General features: G+C 43.2%; 1 protein-coding gene across 4 annotated transcripts in view; it reads left to right on the top strand.

Moving 5' to 3' along the window:
- The window catches only part of hltf (helicase-like transcription factor), a 67,883-nt gene extending 56,170 nt beyond the window's left edge, over positions 1 to 11,713 (top strand). For 2 of the 4 annotated variants that reach the window (XM_069897407.1, XM_069897408.1), the window contains exons 20-25: positions 2,226 to 2,404; positions 4,327 to 4,452; positions 6,001 to 6,113; positions 7,567 to 7,747; positions 9,498 to 9,578; positions 11,161 to 11,712. In XM_069897407.1, the coding sequence (XP_069753508.1) occupies positions 2,226 to 2,404; positions 4,327 to 4,452; positions 6,001 to 6,113; positions 7,567 to 7,747; positions 9,498 to 9,578; positions 11,161 to 11,307 (827 nt within the window). In that variant the 3' untranslated portion in view covers positions 11,308 to 11,712. Of the gene's footprint in view, positions 1 to 2,225; positions 2,405 to 4,326; positions 4,453 to 6,000; positions 6,114 to 7,566; positions 7,748 to 9,497; positions 9,579 to 11,160 lie in introns of all 4 variants that reach the window. The other 2 variants (XM_069897406.1, XM_069897409.1) reach the window with 2 other exon arrangements.
- Positions 11,714 to 17,658: the final 5,945 nt, after the last annotated feature.

The following is a 17,658-nucleotide window of genomic DNA, read 5'->3' as shown; positions in this document are numbered from 1 at the left end:
CCTGTACCCTTTTTCCCGATGGTAGCAGAAGTGAAGAGGGCATGGCCTGGGTGGTAGGGGTTCTTTAGGATAGAGGCTGCTTCCTCTTGTAGATGTTCTTGATGGAGTGAAGACTGGTGTGTGTGATGTCGCAGGCCGAGTTAACAACCCTCTGGAGTTTTTCCTTGACCTGAGCGTCGGCACCTCCGGGCAGTGATGCAACCAGCCAGGCTGAACGGGTTAGGACTTCATTTCCTGGAGTGTTGGAGAATGAGGGGAGATTAGATAGCAGTATACAAAATTATGATGGGTAGAGTAAGGTGAGATGTTTAAAGTAACATTAGGGGGAAATGTCGTGCAGGGAGTGGTGAGGGTGTGGAGCGAGCTGCCAGCTCAATTGGTGAATGCAGGCTCCATTTTGACATTTAAGAAAGATAATGGACAGGTGTGTGGATGGGAAGTGTATGGAGTTGTATGGTCCAGATGCAGGTCAATGAGATTATGCAGAATAATATTTTGGCAACGACTAAATGGGCTGAAGAGCCTGGCGCTGTGCTGTAGTGTTCAATGGATCTTCTATAACTGACTTGGTCTTGGCTATGCAGGGTATAATTACGCACTTTGCAAAAGACACCAAATTCAGAAATCTGCAAACTTTCAGCAGGGCGAGGACACTCTGGAGGACACAAACAGAAAATAAATGCCGGAAAGGCACGGCAGGTCAGGCAGCACCCGTGGAGAACGGAGCAGTTATCATTTCAGGTGGATAAAGACATGGAAAGGCTGTTGAAATGGGTGGCTAGTGCATTTTGGAAAGATAGTACCCCACCTATTCATGGACAATGACTAAAGGACATCATGTCCTGTTTAAATTTGGAAAAAAAAATAGATATGATTCCAGCATTGGATTATGGGGCCTGTTCATGGACTATTACCATCATCTCGAGATTCAGTGTTAATACAGAGTTTTGGCACCGGGTAAGCTATTTTGTTTTATTAACACTAACTTCCAACCTTGTTTAGAGTCAGGGGTTTGGAAAATTTAAATCTATTATGCCCATTCTTTATTATTATGGCTGTGAGTTGGGAATTCATGATTATTCTTGCAGTGATTTTCTTTGTCTTTTTTTCTTCTGCAAACTTCTTATTACTGAAAAAAATCAATAAAAACATTTTAAAAAAGAAATGGGCAGGTAGTATAGAGCAGAATCCAACACAGAGGTATGTGCTGCATTTTGGAAAGGAGTGTTTTAAAAACAAACTGGTGGAGCCCTTGAAAGATCATTCAAATTACAGCTCAGATGCTTTGAGTAGTTGAAGTCTCTAGTTCTTAGGCCCCCAAATTGCGCTGCTTGGGATATAAAGTGTGTTGGAAAGCCGGCAGGTGACTGAAATAAATTTTGTTATCTAGGGTTTTTCGTTCCAAAGGTGATACAAATAGAAGGATTGATTGCTTCTGCTCATTTTTTTACTGAATGCAAATCAATCTCTCCAGCCTCTTTGATTATTTGTCACTCTTGTATTTTTCAGTGTCCTCTCTCTTTCTCCTCTCTTCCTTTTCCCTTCCTCTTTCTTCCCCATCTCGTCCCTTTTGCATTGCTTTTTCCCTTCCTATCCTTCGGACTCCCTCCATTTCCCCCTCCTCCTCTGGGGTTTCCCTCAGCAGTGCTACAGAAAAGCCAGAGGAACTCAGCAGGACACGCAGCATCCATAGCAGAGGTTTTCAACCTTTTTATTTCCACTTACGTACCACTTTAAGTAATCTCTGTGCCATTGGTGCTCTGTGATTAGTAAGGGATTGCTTAAGGTGGTCTGTGGGTGGGAAGGGGAAGGTTGAGAACCACTGCTCTAGATCCAATATTTTGCTTGAGAAAAATTGTCATTGTACCATTTCCTTTGAAGTTACGAAACCGTGCACGTAACGAATCAATGAGGTACAATTAAAATAGTGGTTTTCAAACTTTTTCTTTCCACCCCTCACTAATCACAGAGCACCGACGGCATAGGGACTACTGAAAGTGGGATATAAGTGGAAAGGAGAAAGGTTGTGAACCACTGATCCATAGGAAGTCAAAGTCAGTGCAGGTTGAGCCCAAAACGTCGAGTGCCTTTTGCTTTGCGTGGGTGCCGCGTGACCTGATGAGTTTCTCCAGGACCGTTGGACTGCACTGGACTCCAGAATCTGCAGGTTTACTTGTTTACCTCCATCTTCCTCTCATTCTTCTCTCTCTCTCTCTGTCTCATAGACAGTACCACTCCTGATGAACTGAGGGAGAAGTTGGTGAAGAAGATGAAACTAGTTTTGAACTGTGGCTCTGATGAAGAATGTGCTATCTGTCTGGAATCGCTGACCTTCCCAGTCATTACGCACTGCGCGCACGTTTACTGCAAGCCTTGCATCTGTCAGGTTATTCGGAATGAGCAGGTTAGTGAGATGCCGAAGTGAACGGGATGTAAACCCTGAGGGTTCTCGGCACCACGTTACTGCAGTGATCAGAGCTTGAATCCGCTGTTGTCTGGAAGGAGTTCATATAGTCTTTCCGTGACCTGTGTGGGTTTCCTTCCACCCTCCAAAAGTGTATGGATTTGTAGGATAATTAGGGTATTTGGATGGCGCAGGTGCATGGGCCAGAAGGGCCTTTAACTGTGCTGTATGTCTAAAAATATTAAATTCAAAAAAAATTAATTCGGCAAATGCTTGTGGAACTTTGTTGTAAGAAATTCTACTGGGCTTGATTTCAATTCTTTATCTTGGGCTGACAGCCTATCTTTGTGAAGTTGTGTCTTGAGTATTCAATGCTTTGTTTTTACATTGTCAATGCAAAGTGGTTTTGCTCAGTACAGTTCTAATGGGTTATCATTATTAATTGCCGTGAGGCAAGTCTTCTTGGAGTAATTACTGGAGTTGACTCATGTGCTAAGCCGCTTCCGATGCAAGCAGGGGTAATGTGGGAATGAAGTTGACCTGAATGGGGAGGGGTTGCTCTCTGCCTTCCCTGAGAAAACTGGGTTGTTGGGCTTTTTCCAGGTGTAATCAGCATCTGTCACCGATCATTTTTCTTCGTGGTTGCCAGAAGCCAGCTGAAGAGTCAAACAAGAAATGGGATTTTTTTTTTAACCCACTCGTGTGGTCTGGAATTCATTGCCAGACCGAGGGTGGGGGGGGGGGGGGCGTGGTGGTGGGGGGAAGCTCTCCAAAGGGAATTTAGCAGAAGCATTTAAAAGGGAGTTGGGAAGGGGAAACTCTGGGAGGAAGTGAAAGCAATGCCATTGATTGGATGATGCTTTCTCAGATGTAATGAGCCAAACGACCACCACCTTTGGAGCCTGACGATCAGACTGAAGCATATCGTTATTAGTACTGCGACATCGAACGTCCTTATGAAGCAGGGCTCTTGTTATGTCAGTGCAATAGTTACGGCCCAAATTCAACTGCAGATAACTAATGTTTGACACAAGGTCTAGGGCAGTAATCATAAACTGAACGATATCGTTCCAATTTACTAATCATTCAGAGAAGACCTTAAATACACTATTTATTTAAACAATTTTAAAAATTATAGATACAAATGCAATTGTTATTCGCTGTAGAAGATGATTTGCATTTTATTAATGATGATAACGTGAGACATGAGACTGGAAATGAGAGTGTTTCCACTGATCTTTTCCACACTGTAGACAGTTTTAGGATAAGGTGGAGTGCAAAGAGTAGAAATATTGACAGCTTGCAAAGTTAATTTAATTTTTAAATTTAGACGTAGAGCACGGCAACAATCCCTTTCAGCCCACGAGCCCGTGCCGCCCAATAACACCTAATTGACCTACAACCCGGTACGTTTTGAAGGGTGGCAGGAAACCGGAGAGTCCGGAGGAAACCCACACAGACGCAGGGAGAACTTGCAAACACCTTACAGACACTGTTGCACTGACAGGGCCGCAGGATTTGAACAAATCCTACAGAAATTCTACCTGAGGCTAAAGAATAAAATCTGCAGATGCTGGAGATACACAGCAGGCCACGCAGCATCCACAGGATGTAAAAGACAGTGAATGTTTCAGGCCTGTCCTATGTATCACAGACACTGATTTGTTAGGTGTTGTGGGGTTGATGCTGTGATCTAGCACATTCCAATAACAGTGTATCGCTTGGAACCATCTTGCTCAAGAGAAGGGAATAGCAAATGATTGTTGGAAGGCCCAATCATTGGGAAGTAATGTGTACTTTATTCTGACCTTTGAGTCGCTGTGTAGGGGCCCTATATCATAGACACATTAGGAAATTGTTTATTGGTGTGAATGCAGATACTTGTGTTTGATCATCGCTTTCTTCCTGCTTGCCTCTGGTAGCCCACTGCCAGGTGCCCCTTGTGCAGGACGGAGATCCATGTGGAACAGCTGGTGGAGTGTCCCCCTAATGAGTCAGACCCGGCACCACTTGACAAAGCCCAGCAGGCCTGGGTCTCCAGTTCAAAGGTGAGTCAGACGCCATTTGTAGGAGAGCCGCACTGATGTTAGAAAGGGATTGCGCAGATGCCTTCTGTGGAATGTAAGCCTGCAGGGTTTTTTTTGGCGGGGGGGGTGGGGGGGGGGTGGGTTAGGGAAGCCAACTGTTGCAATGTTTGTTATCTATGAGAGACCTCATTTATTTTTTATGGATTTGACGGTTAAACGACAGTTGAGTGTTCCGATTATAATCCCAAAGTTGAGACCATCAAACTCAGGCCACTCACCCTTTCATGACTGGGGATTATATTTAAGCAACTGAATTCCTGCTTACAGTTGCTGTCAGAGCAGGAAATGCAGTTGGCAGAATTCCACTACCCAAGGGAATTCTAACCGAAAGCGCTTGATGGCAGAAAATGTCTAGAATGTCTTGTGTGAGCCCACTTTAACATAGTTTCCAGAATTGTCCTTGTAGCTACAATGTCTTAAAAACACAACGCTGGAGAAACTTAGCAGGTCAAATAGTGGACTTTGTCACAAAGGTAAAGACACATAACCAATGTTTTAGGCTTGAGGCCTTCTTCAAGGTATGAGTAAAATATAGTTAGCTGCCTGAACCAATGGGTGGGGGTAGGGGGTGGAGGAGCACACTCCTAAATATAAACAACACCTTGAACACCGACTCTCACCTGGGCCCTGACCGACCACCCATTGGAGTATCTGTATCTTTACTCTATAAAGGACACTGTTTGACCTGCTGAGTTTCTCCAGCGTTGTGTTTTTACTTCAACTACAGTGTCTGCAGACGTTTGTGTTTTACAGTAGCCATGTCTTGCACATTTTTAGGCTGAGAAGTCGGGTTTGATGGCAGGTGGAATTGCTGTGGTATCTTGTACAATGGCTATTCTGCTATGGTTGGACTGATCTCCCACACAGCACATAAATTGAAGTGTTATGAGATATTATGAGTCACCAGGTTGAATGCTCTTGTGTGCTCTTTATAAATTGTGTGGGTATCATTCTTGATGAACCTGCTCCCTCTGCAAACTTGATTTGCTTATTTAATTTTGCAATTTAATTAATCTTGCTTCTTTAAAGCACAGGACTCCTGAGTCTGTTTTTCTTTTACTCCACTGATGTCACTCCACTTTTTCTCCACAATTTTGCAGAAAGCCAAATGCAAACTTCGAGCAGGTGTGGTCAGGACATTGTTTGATGGAGAGGGCTTCATACATCCAGAAATCCTGTAGTAACTTAGCCAGTCTCATCCGTAGGAGGTAAAGACATATTACTGACGTTTTGGCCCTTCCTTTCAACTCCCTGCCAAGGAAAGGAGAAAGGGCTCAGACCCAAAACGTTGGTAATATATTGTTACCGCCTTCGGATGCTGCGAGACAGGCTGAGTTGCTCCAGCAGTCCGATCACAGGGTCTGCAGGCTTCCGTTTTTCACCCCGTACATTCGTGAATCATTTGGAGGGGTGGGAGCAGTTGGAAGGAAAGGCTGGCATAACGAGGGACAATTCTGAAAGCCTTCAGACAGGCATTTGTGATATTCCCCTGTCTATTTACCATTACAGGTGGATGCTCTGTTGCACTCCTTGATTGAACTTCGAAAGCAGGACCCCACTGTTAAGAGTTTAGTCGTCTCTCAGTTCACAGCCTTTCTTACTCTTATAGAAACTCCTCTGAGGTGGGTGAAATATTGTGCATTTATTCCTGTATTTTAGTTTATGGACTGGACTGGCAATAGTTAGTGTCTGGTATCTCTCTGCTGAATTCTTATCTATTCATTCCATAGAATCAGTTTTAGGTAAAGAAAGCAAAATCATAGTTACATGCTCTCTTTTCACGCCCCCATATAATTGTAGTGAGAAGTTTTTGTTTTTGTCGTCAAATGCTTTTGTAATGAAGGACATTGTATCAAATACATCATATTTGGCCTTGCTAATGTCTTTGACAACTTCACCGTAATGTCCCAACTCCTATACTCAATACAGTAAAACTTCATTAGAACGCAGAAGTTGGGGTCCAAGATTTCATACCGGAACAGATGCATATATGTCAGAGTGCCCGCGGATAATCAAAACCAAATATTACCAGTTTTCGAAGGATCCACTATTTATAACTAACAATTTCAATGAAAGAAAGCAAGCGCATTCTTTTAATATCGGTATTCAGAATTTTAATCAACTTATTTGCAAAGTTTGGGGTTCACAGACACCCGCGCTATAAGCGATTCCGCGGATTAACAAATCGCGTTCTAACGAGATTTCAGTGTTCTTTGATTTATGAAGGCCAGTGTGCCAAAAGCTCTCTTTACAACTCTTATCTATCTGTGATGTCACTTTCAAGCATTCCCACATCCATCTGTTCTGCCACACTCTGCAGTGACCTCCCGTTTTGTGTTTCATTCTGACCCAGAAGGTAGTCGTTTGACCCATTGAGTCTGTGACGGCTCACAGACCAACTCTATTCCCCTGGCTCATTTTCCCTGAAGCCTTTTGTGCCCACCTTTCCGTCAGCTACCACTCCCACCAAGATCCTGCCACCCGCACACTCAGGACAAGCTGCCTAACCCACACGCCATCTGGTTGCGGGAGGAAACGAGGAGGAATCCCTGTGGTCACAGGGAGAACGTGCAAGCTCCACACCTGGTGTCAGGATTGAACCCAGGTAACTGGAGTCACGAAGACACAGCTTGAAACCCTTGAATTAGGTCATCTTTTACTCTAGGTTAGTGGTTCTCAACCTTTATCTTTCCATTCACATACCACTTTAAGTAATCCCTATGCCATCGGTGCTCTGTGATTATTAAGGAATTGCTTAAGGTAGAAAGAAAAAGTTTGAAAACCACGGTTTTAATCGTACCTGATTGACTCGTTATGTGCACGGTTTCAGAACTCCAAAGGAAATGGGCCAATGACAATTTTTCTCAAGCAAAATATTTCAGTGACCATTGGGTCTAGATCAGTGACTCTCAACCTTCTCTTCCCATTCACAAACTGCCTTAAGCAATCCCTTACTAATCACAGAGGTCTGATGGCATAGGGATTACTTAAAGTGGAATGTGAGTGGAAAGAAATAGGTTGAGAATCGCTGCTCATTTTGAGCTAAATTGGAATGTGTTTACATCCCATTTGCAGACAAGAAGGCTTCAACTTTGCCCGCCTGGATGGCTCAATGCCACAGAAGCGACGGATAATTGCCATTGAATCCTTCCAGAGCAGCAGTCCAGGTGCTCCAACCATTATGCTCCTATCGCTAAAAGCTGGAGGAGTCGGACTCAATCTCACCGCAGCTTCTCGAGTGTTCCTCATGGACCCTGTGAGTACTGGGCCGGCCAACTTTAAAGTTCAGTCTTATCGTCAGAGTACATACGTGACATCACATACAAACCTGAGATTCTTTACCTGCAGGTGAAGCAGAATTGGGAGTGCAAATAAAAACTCTTCAGGAGGATACGTATACATGAAAACAAATTAAAAAAATGTAAACAAACTGTGCAATACAGAAAAAAAATTAGTTAAGTGCAAAAGTCAGTGTCCTTAAATGAGTCCCTGATTGAATTTGTTGTTGAGGGGACTGATGGTGGAGGGGGAGCTGAACTTCATGGGTGCAAGACCTCTTTCCCGATGGTAGCAGCCCATTCAGACCCATTTATTTAAAGAATAACTGCATCCACAGCCTTTTTACCAAATTTAATCTTACTTGCATGTGGTTTTATCTGTGTAGTTCCCATGACTCGAGCTCAATATAACATAACACTTATTAGTTGAAAGCACCTGAATTTGGAGTCTCGAAACTTGCTACCTATCCAAGTGCCACGAGGTAAAAATATTGTGGTTTCATAAAACAAGGAAGCCTTTTTACGGTTAAAAGACATGGATAGAATTCAGGAAGTCGCTTTATGCAAGCCCCTGAAACACAAAAGTTTTTGAATCTTGGAGCAAAGATTGCCTGTCCACAAGATAAGCATGCCTTATCCCATCCAGACAAAGATTCGCTGGAGCAACTCAACAGGTCAGACAGGTAGAAAGGGTCAGTCAAAGTTTTGGGTGGGGAGTTTTCATCGAGACTAAGATAAAATAGGTGGAATTTGCATACACAAATGGGGAAGGAAAGCTAGTGGAGGGGGCCAGGTGTGATGGGACAGAAGGCGTAGGAGGTAAAGAGGCAGGTTAAGGGAGAGACCATCAGGAAGGCGGGCGGAGGAGAGAAAAGTCAAAGGAAAAAAAAGTGTTTAGGGAGTAGGTAAAGAAGACATGGAAACAGTAGAATCAGATGAGGGGGTTGCCTAAATTTCGACAGGCACACAGTAACAGGCCCTTTCAGTCCAATAATCCATGACACCTAATTAACCCACAAATTAACCCTTTGAAGGGTCGGAGGAAACTAGAGCACCCAGAGAAACCCACACATACACGGGAGGATGCACAAACTCCTTACTGCCAGCGCCGGATTCAAACCCCGATCGTTGGCGCTGTGGCAGTGTTGAGCTAACCGTTCCGCTCTAATTGGAATATGAGGTGGTGTTTCTCCCAATGTCTGTGCTGTTGGGCTTAAGGGAGTATTTAAGGTATTAGCAGAGTGTAAAAAGAGTGTAGCTTGTCAGAGGGAGGAGAAGGGAGGAGGGAAAAGTTATTGGTCGCTAAATCTAACTTCCATCTGACTTTTTAGTGTAGACTGCATGACTAGGCCTCACCCCTAGTTTCATGTATTTCACTTGTCTATTGCAACTTGTGGAAAGATTACCAAAGGTCTTCAACAGCATGATATCAGGCTAACCAATCATCTAGTTACACTAATCCATTTAATTCCCCCACCACCCATGTTACCTTCAACTCCCCCTCCTATCCCATGCACTAGGGATAACTGTAATGCCACTTACGACCCATGGGAGGAACTTGGAGTACTCTGAGGAACCCCATGCAGCTTCAGGAGAAACCTGCACACTCCACACAGGCAGCATCGGAGTGCTTTTGGGTCTTTGTGGGAAGAAGGCTCGACTCCAGCTGCTGGGGTTTGGAGTAATAGTGTTACATTAGCAGTCCAATAATTTACCCTTGTGCCCTAGGCTTGGAATCCAGCTGCTGAGGACCAGTGCTTCGACAGATGTCACAGGCTGGGCCAGACCAGAGATGTTGTCATCACCAAGGTAATTACATTTTCTCTTCACAAAGTCGGAAGGAAAATGACTCTTTACTGAAGCCACCCCATTAGTCTGTCTGAAACCCAAAGAAACTGCAGATGCTGGAAATCTGAAATAAAAATCGAAGGTGCTGAAAACATCCAGCAGGTCAGGCAGCATCTGTGGAAGAGAAAACCGAGCTAATTCTTTCGGCTGAGATACTTTTCTTGGGACTGGGAAAGTTAGTTTTCAGTGGGAGAGGAGATGGATGGCTAGATAGAATAAAGGAAATACCTCTAATAAGGTGGGACCAAACACATTAATTTGGCATTTGGAAGCAGGTATAGTAATCTTGGTGTCACACTGCACTTCTCTGAGACTGTGATAGATCTACGGTGGTCTTTACTGCACATGTCCTATGAACCAGAGATGGGAGTTCAAATCCTTCCATGCCACTAAATTTCATTTTATTAAATAACATAGAAGGAAATTAAAGATTAAAATCTTCATCAGGGTCGTTGCACAATCTCATCCAGTTAACTGATGCCTCAGAGATGAGGAAATTTCTTGTTTTTTATCCAGGCTGACCTTGAATTGATTCCAAACCTGCAGCAATGCTGGAAACTCTTTACTGCAAGGCAGTCAGTTTAGGAGGAGTTGGAAAAGGGCAATAAATGCTCTCCTTGCCAGAAAGGTTCATGTGGCCATCAATGAGTTTTGAAAAAGACACTTGGGGAAAAAGTACCAAGACCTAAAATATTGTCTGTTTCTCCCTCCTGACCCTAATGGGTGTTCCTGGCACTTAAAAAAAAAAATAGCAGTTTCAGCTTTTAAACATGAGCCTCTTCCATCCCTTTCTAGATGGTTGTAAAAGTTTCTATGTCACCATTTGCAAGAGAAGTGCGGGCAATAAATGTCCCAACAACAACTTTTAAAATATATATTTTTCTGAATATTGTGCAAATTTCCCTCCGGTGCCTAGGAAAGGCAGCCAATGTACTGAAAGATCCATCACCCCTGACACCTTCTCTTCTCCTTCCTCATTGTAATCCTCTACTTACTTGACACAGTTGGATAAATGTTAGAAATAACCTGTTAGTCTGTTCACAGAAGAACCCTTCTCACTGTACTTGCTACCTTGTGTCAAATAAACTTAAATGTTATTTTCTGTTTTGTATAAAACCCTGTAGATTATGCTATTGTTCTCCAGTGACTGGGAAGGAGAGCAGAATCTGTGGAGCTTTTTTTTTGCCATGAACTGCAAATTAAGTGTTGACCTATTAAAAGCTGATTTAAAAATAAAATAAGACATACAGCATGGTAACAGGCCATTTCAGCCCATAAGTTTGGGCTGTCCAATTAACACCCCATTAACCTACACCCCCAATACATTTTGAATGGGAGGAAACTGCCCCCCCCCAGAGAAAATCCATGCAGACACGGGGAGAACATACAAACCCCCTACAGACTGCGTGGGACTCGAATGCCGGTCCAGTCCCGATGGCTGGCGCTGTAAAGGCGTTGCGCTAACTGCTACGCCAACTGTGATGTTGATGTGCAGGTGTCTTGCCATGGCCCAGTAAATCTTGCCTCGTTTGTACATTTGCAGTTCATTGTGAAGGACACAGTGGAGGAAAATATGATGAAAATTCAGAGCAAGAAACAGGAACTCGTTGCGGGAGCTTTCGGATCCAAAAGGCAGCGGGATATAAAGCAGGGCCGAATGGAAGAGATCAAGATCTTGATCAACATATAGTACTTGTTTCCGCTGGCTCAAATGTTTTATTTCCTTTCTCCTCTCCAAGAAATGCGAATCGTTGAAATTTTAACATTTTGGCAATTTTGCAGACCTAACAAATTTGAACAAGAAGGTAACTTTAATGCAATAGGTTTAATGACTTCCATAAGTTAGAGTCTATAAAGCAAATCAAGTTTAATATATGTGCCAGTTTGTAGTTGACATGCTTCAGACAGCCTTCTGATGTGACGTTAAGGCAGACAGATTAAAGTAATTTTTGTCAAGGGAAAGCTAAATGTCCTGTCTTTTCTTCCTTGTTCAGCAGCTGTTTCATCTCATTGTTATTTTGGAGGGGTTTTTGTTTGACTGCCGTGTTGGCTCGTGAAGAGGATTTGTGCATCTTTTACATGTGTTGACATAAAGCCAGCTTGGTTTTAACTTGTCCCTGCTTTGTTGTGCAATGGGACTCAGCTAAGGATTTTATTTTAATCTTAGGTTTGAGGATACTTGACCATTTTCATTTTTTTTTCTCTATGGCGGGGACTCTGTGGCATTTCTTCAATGACACCAAATACTGATGATGTACTGAGCACCCCTTGCAGTATGGATGCAGATTAAGAGCCTTCAACAGCACCGGAGGCTGCATCATGGAGCTGCAGATCATGCTGATCGTCGGAAGCAGTTGGCAAAGCTAACCTGGGGATCTGGTTTGCAATCATAGACCATTACAACTCAGATGACAGGCACTTCGGCCTCCTAGTCTGTGGTGAACTATTCTGCCTAGTTCCAGCCCATAGCCCTCCCATCCACTTACCTGTCCAAATTTTTCTTAAATTCTAAAGTTGAGTCCACATTCACCTCTTCAGGTGGCACCTTGTTTCCCATTCTCACCACTCTCTGTCTGAAGAAGTTCCCCCTAAACTTCTTCCCTTTCACCCTTAACCCATGACCTCTGGTTTGTATCTATCCTACCCTCAATGGAAATAGTCTAGTTGCATTTACTCTTCCTATACCCCTCATGTAGTCAGGTTGGTTGTGGCCAACTATCTGAGACCCAACTAGCTGCTGCCTCTCCGCTCTCGTGTTCTACGTTCAATCCTGACCTCGGATCTTTGTTTGCATTTTGCCAGGGTGCTCTGATGTGTGGGTTAGAAGATGAAATAACCATTGTAAATTGCCCCTAGTGTGTAGGTGAGTCAATGGTAATGCGGGGAGAGTAGATTAAGGGGAAAATGAATGCACAATGGAATTGCTCTATGAACTCGATGGCAGTAAATGGCCTCTTTCTGTGTGGTAAGGAAATAGAGAAGCAGTGAATGAGTGAAGGGGACAAGTCCTTAATGATGCTGATAAATAGTATGTAGAAGGAAAATCCAAACTACTTTCACTCATCTTCTGTACTGTGACTTTTCTGATCGAAACGCTGACTCTCTGTAGATGCTGCGATCCACTGAGTTCCTCCAACACTCTGTGTCATGCTCAAATTTATTTTTCTTTACCACAGTAAAGAAGGCATATGGGATTCTAACCGTCATTGGCTGGAGCAGAAAAGGTATGCTACAGCTTTGTCAGGTATTGAAGAAACCATGTCCAGATTACTGTGTGCAGTTTGATTGCCACGGTATAGAAAAGGACGTGATCGTTCTGGAGAGAGTGCAGAGGAGATTTGCCTTGGAATGGGATTGTCTGCATTATAATCAGACCAGATAGGTTGGGTTTGTTTCCTTTGGGACAGAGAAGGCTAATGGGAGAACTGATAGAGGTGTATAGAATTATAAGAGGATAGGCGGTTGTAAACTTTTCCCCATAGTAGAGGGATTTATACCAGGTTGCATAAGAGAGGGGATTTATTTTCACCCAGAAGAGAGCACATTAATTAGAGACTCTGCTGTGCTGGTAAGTGGGATTAGTACCAGTGTGGATTCAGTGGTGGGACAGATAGCATGGGCTGAAAGACCAGTGTAAATTTACATTTTTTTAAAAAATGTTTAACTTTAGACATACAGCATGGTACAGGCCCATTGGGCCCACGAGCCTGTGCCGCCCAATTACACCAAACTGATATACAACCCCCTTACATTTTGAACGGAGAGAGGAAACCCACGCAGACACAGGGAGAACGTACAAACTCCTGGATTTGAATCCGATTCTCTGGTGCTGTAACAGCGTTGCGCTAACTGCTACGCTTATTGTGCCACCCTGTGCTGTGTTACGATGCCCTCCATGTCCCCTGCATCCAATCTCAGTCTTTGGTGCTTCGATTCACTCCACCTAATAACGAAGATGCAGCTGAGTCCACCAGCAACTTGAAAGGCTCCAGGGTATGAACAACATCCTGGCTGTGTTGCTAAAGAGCTGAGCTCCAGCGGTACTCTATGAAGCAGCCAGTTTCAATCCTGCCAGAACAACACCCACTTGGAAACCCTTAAAAGCACTGACTATTCCCAACTTGGCAAATCATTCTGTGTTCATAAACTCAGTTTAGCAAATGACATAAATATTCTGGCTTTGGACCAAGCCAACAGCTTCGATCTCCTTTTGTACCCCGGTGTCAGTTATCTTTTGTTTGGTAACATTCCAGGAAAGCTTCTGGTTTGGTGAGATGTGGCTACCAGCACCAGCCTAGTATTTTGGACTGAATAAGCCACTGTGCAAACCATTGTCCTATAATTCACTGTGGTGAATTGCTTCCCGCCTCCCATGACCTGTTACCTAAGTCAAATGTCTACCTTTCACGTGACACCTTCACAAAAATAGCACCTCTGATGTAACTAGAATTCTTGGAAATGGTTCGCAAAGTGTTCAGTTGCAGTTGGGGAACTGATGGAACGAGCGACTTCAATTTTCCTTCTGTTTCTGGCTGAGAAATGTGACTTTTGCCATTTATGGGGCTGATTGAAGGGTCTTCATGCCTTAATCTGAGGGAAGGTTGCTAGTTACACCCGACCAGCTGGCAAAGCCGAGTTTAAAATGATACCAACTGTAAAAAGGGTCTAATGTTCACAGGATAATAGTTGAACAGGGCAACTCACTTGCTAAAAGTGTTGTGGAAAGCCTAGGGGAACAATATTATCTGCTGTTTTAATCCAACCCATCTAATCACTCAGGAATGGTGACACTTGCGTTTTTAAGTCTATACTATTACAAACCTGCTTCAGAATAAATATGGAAGAAATACTTTGCACATGTACTTAGGTTTTGGATTTCTTTTTGTAAGTATGCCCTTGTCACGTCCTAATCCCTGTCTAAAATGGGAAACGTGAGTATGTTTCAGGGCAAGGTCTGGTTCCGATCACAAGGCGAGGAACCTTCGCAGGCTGTGGGCGACTGGATACCTGAAGGGGTTCCAGGCATCAGAACAGGGGCGCGAGAGGCTGCCGATGGTGCTGGAGGCTTCCTGATTGTGTCGCAGGTTTGGATCAGGAGTTGCCACTGGTTTGGACTGCAGCCTGCTATGTTCCAGGTCAAAGTTCAAATTTATTCTCATGCACTGAGAAAGTTTGTTTCATAAGCATTCCAGATAATCAATCCATACATAGTACAGCAGAGTAAAGAGTGCAAAGTTAGAGAGAGGTATCAGAACAAAGCAACGGTGAGATTATTTTAGTGAGGTTTGATCTAGAGTCTGATAACAGCAGCAAATGGTCCTGCTCCTACCAGACAAACCTCGCAAATAATGTTGCCTTTACTCCATTCTAACTGATCTCTCTCGTTAACTCTACACTCAGAAACTTAACATAAGGGTGACGTAGTTAGTATAGCGGTCACTGCACTGCTATTACGGCGACAGCGACCAGGGTTCGAATCCAGCCTCTATAAGGAGTTCATACGTTCTCCCCGCGTCTGCATGGGTTTCCTTCAGGTGCTCTGGGTTCCTTTCACCCTGCAAAAATTACCAGGTTGAGGGTCAATTGGTTGTAATTGGGCGGCACGGGCTCGAAGGACAAAAGGGCCTGCTGTTACCTTGCTGTATGTCTAAATTAAAAAAAAATCAAGTATCCCTTACTGCTGAATCTGGAGTTACATGTCGACCATATGCAAGGCAAGGAGGTCGGTGGATTTCCTCGTAGGGCAACCAGGCAAAATAATCCCATTGTTAGACAGACCAATTTTAAGTACTAGGTTTACTTGGTTGAATACAAAATTCCAAGCTAGTGCGGGATCTGAACTGTTTTAGATCAAGCATGCATCACTTTGGTTGTCAGTCCAGCAACTTAATCATTCCCAGACGGGACAGAGGTACTAAGAAATGCTGTAGGGTTAACATGTCACAAAGAATAATGGGAGCGAAAATAAGATGCTGGGTGCCCAGTTTGACTCTGCGTGGTCACAGCCCGCACTATGGTCAACATATTCAGATTTTTAAAAAACTGGGTGCCCAGTTTGACTCTGCGTGGTCACAGCCCGCACTATGGTCAACATATTCAGATTTTTAAAAAACTGGGTGCCCAGTTTGACTCTGCGTGGTCACAGCCCGCACTATGGTCAACATATTCAGATTTTTAAAAAACTGGGTGCCCAGTTTGACTCTGCGTGGTCACAGCCCGCACTATGGTCAACATATTCAGATTTTAAAAAAACTGGGTGCCCAGTTTGACTCTGCGTGGTCACAGCCCGCACTATGGTCAACATATTCAGATTTTTTAAAAACTGGGTGCCCAGTTTGACTCTGCGTGGTCACAGCCCACACTATGGTCAACATATTCAGATTTTTAAAAAACTGGGTACCCAGTTTGACTCTGCGTGGTCACAGCCCACACTATGGTCAACATATTCAGATTTTTTAAAAAACTGGGTGCCCAGTTTGACTCTGCGTGGTCACAGCCCGCACTATGGTCAACATATTCAGATTTTTAAAAAACTGGGTGCCCAGTTTGACTCTGCGTGGTCACAGCCCGCACTATGGTCAACATATTCAGAATTTTAAAAAACTGGGTGCCCAGTTTGACTCTGCGTGGTCACAGCCCACACTATGGTCAACATATTCAGATTTTTAAAAAACAGGGTGCCCAGTTTGACTCTGCGTGGTCACAGCCCGCACTATGGTCAACATATTCAGATTTTTAAAAAACTGGGTGCCCAGTTTGACTCTGCGTGGTCACAGCCCACACTATGGTCAACATATTCAGAATTTTTTTTGTAATTCTTTATTTATCGCACTATGAACCATATCAACCAATATATTTACAGGTGCACCTCTTTAAATATTCACAGTGACATTTTCTCTTTTCCCCCATTCCTCCCTTCCCCCTTCCCACTCCCCTCCAAAAACAGTAAATATTGGACATATAAAATACAATAAAACAATATCTTTATTCAAAAGGAATGTAAACTAAAAAGGCGTATCATCTACTTATTCACATTAATTCTAATCGTGTTTATCTTTTTATCATTTTAGGTGGTGGTGGTCCGAGGCCTGCTCTTTCTGTTATGTTCCATATATGGTTCCCAGGTTTTTTCAAACATTGTAACTTTGTCTTTTAAGTTATATGTGATATTTTTCCAAAGGGATACACTTAAACTTGGTTATATATTCCATTAATGTTTATGGTCATATAGTCCAATGTGGCCATCTTATATCTTTATTTGCACTTCTTTTCTGCCTCTTCACCACCTCCATCCCCTTTTTTTCCATTACTGTTTTTTAAGTTTTCCTTTTTAATCTCAATATATGACAACGCATTTAAGACATGAAATACCCCAACAATCCCCACAAGCAATAAACTTTTAACCCCAATTGAACCTCCCCTCCTTGGATTGCCCCTTATCCCTTGACGGCAACCACAACTCCCCTTTCCATGCGGTTTGCGAACTTACTCGCAAGCGTCAACCGATTTTGCAGTGACCATTATTCTCCCCCCCCCCCAGAGAACACTATTTTCCTATACTTATAATAAAGCTCTCTCTTCCACCCCCCCCCTTCCCCTTCTCTTATCCATCTTTAAATCTTTATATATATATATACATTATCTTTACTTTATATTTTAACATATTTTTGTATATTTTCTTGCTGGTCTTCCTTCTTGACACTCCTCCTCCTCTCTTCTCCTGTCCTGTAAATGTTCAGCAAATTCTTGGGCTTTCTTTGGGTCCGAAAACAATCTATTCTGTTCCACAGGAATAAATACTTTGAGTACTGCTGGATGTCTTAATATAAAGTTATAACCTTTCTTCCATAAGATTGTTTTCGCCATGTTGAATTCCTTCCTCTTCTTTAAACGTTCGAAGCTTGTGTCTGGGTAAAAATATATTTTTTGTCCCTTATATTCCAACGGCTTATTGTCTTCTCTAATCTTTTTTCTTGCCTGCTCCAGTATGTTCTTGCTTGTCGTACATCTTAGAAGTTTTACCAAAATGGATCTCGGTTTT

The sequence above is a fragment of the Narcine bancroftii genome, chromosome 9, assembly GCF_036971445.1.
Source record: "Narcine bancroftii isolate sNarBan1 chromosome 9, sNarBan1.hap1, whole genome shotgun sequence".
NCBI classification, from domain to species: Eukaryota; Metazoa; Chordata; class Chondrichthyes; order Torpediniformes; family Narcinidae; genus Narcine; species Narcine bancroftii.
Note: the sequence above shows the minus strand (reverse complement) of the source record. Positions and strands in the feature narration are given on the sequence as shown.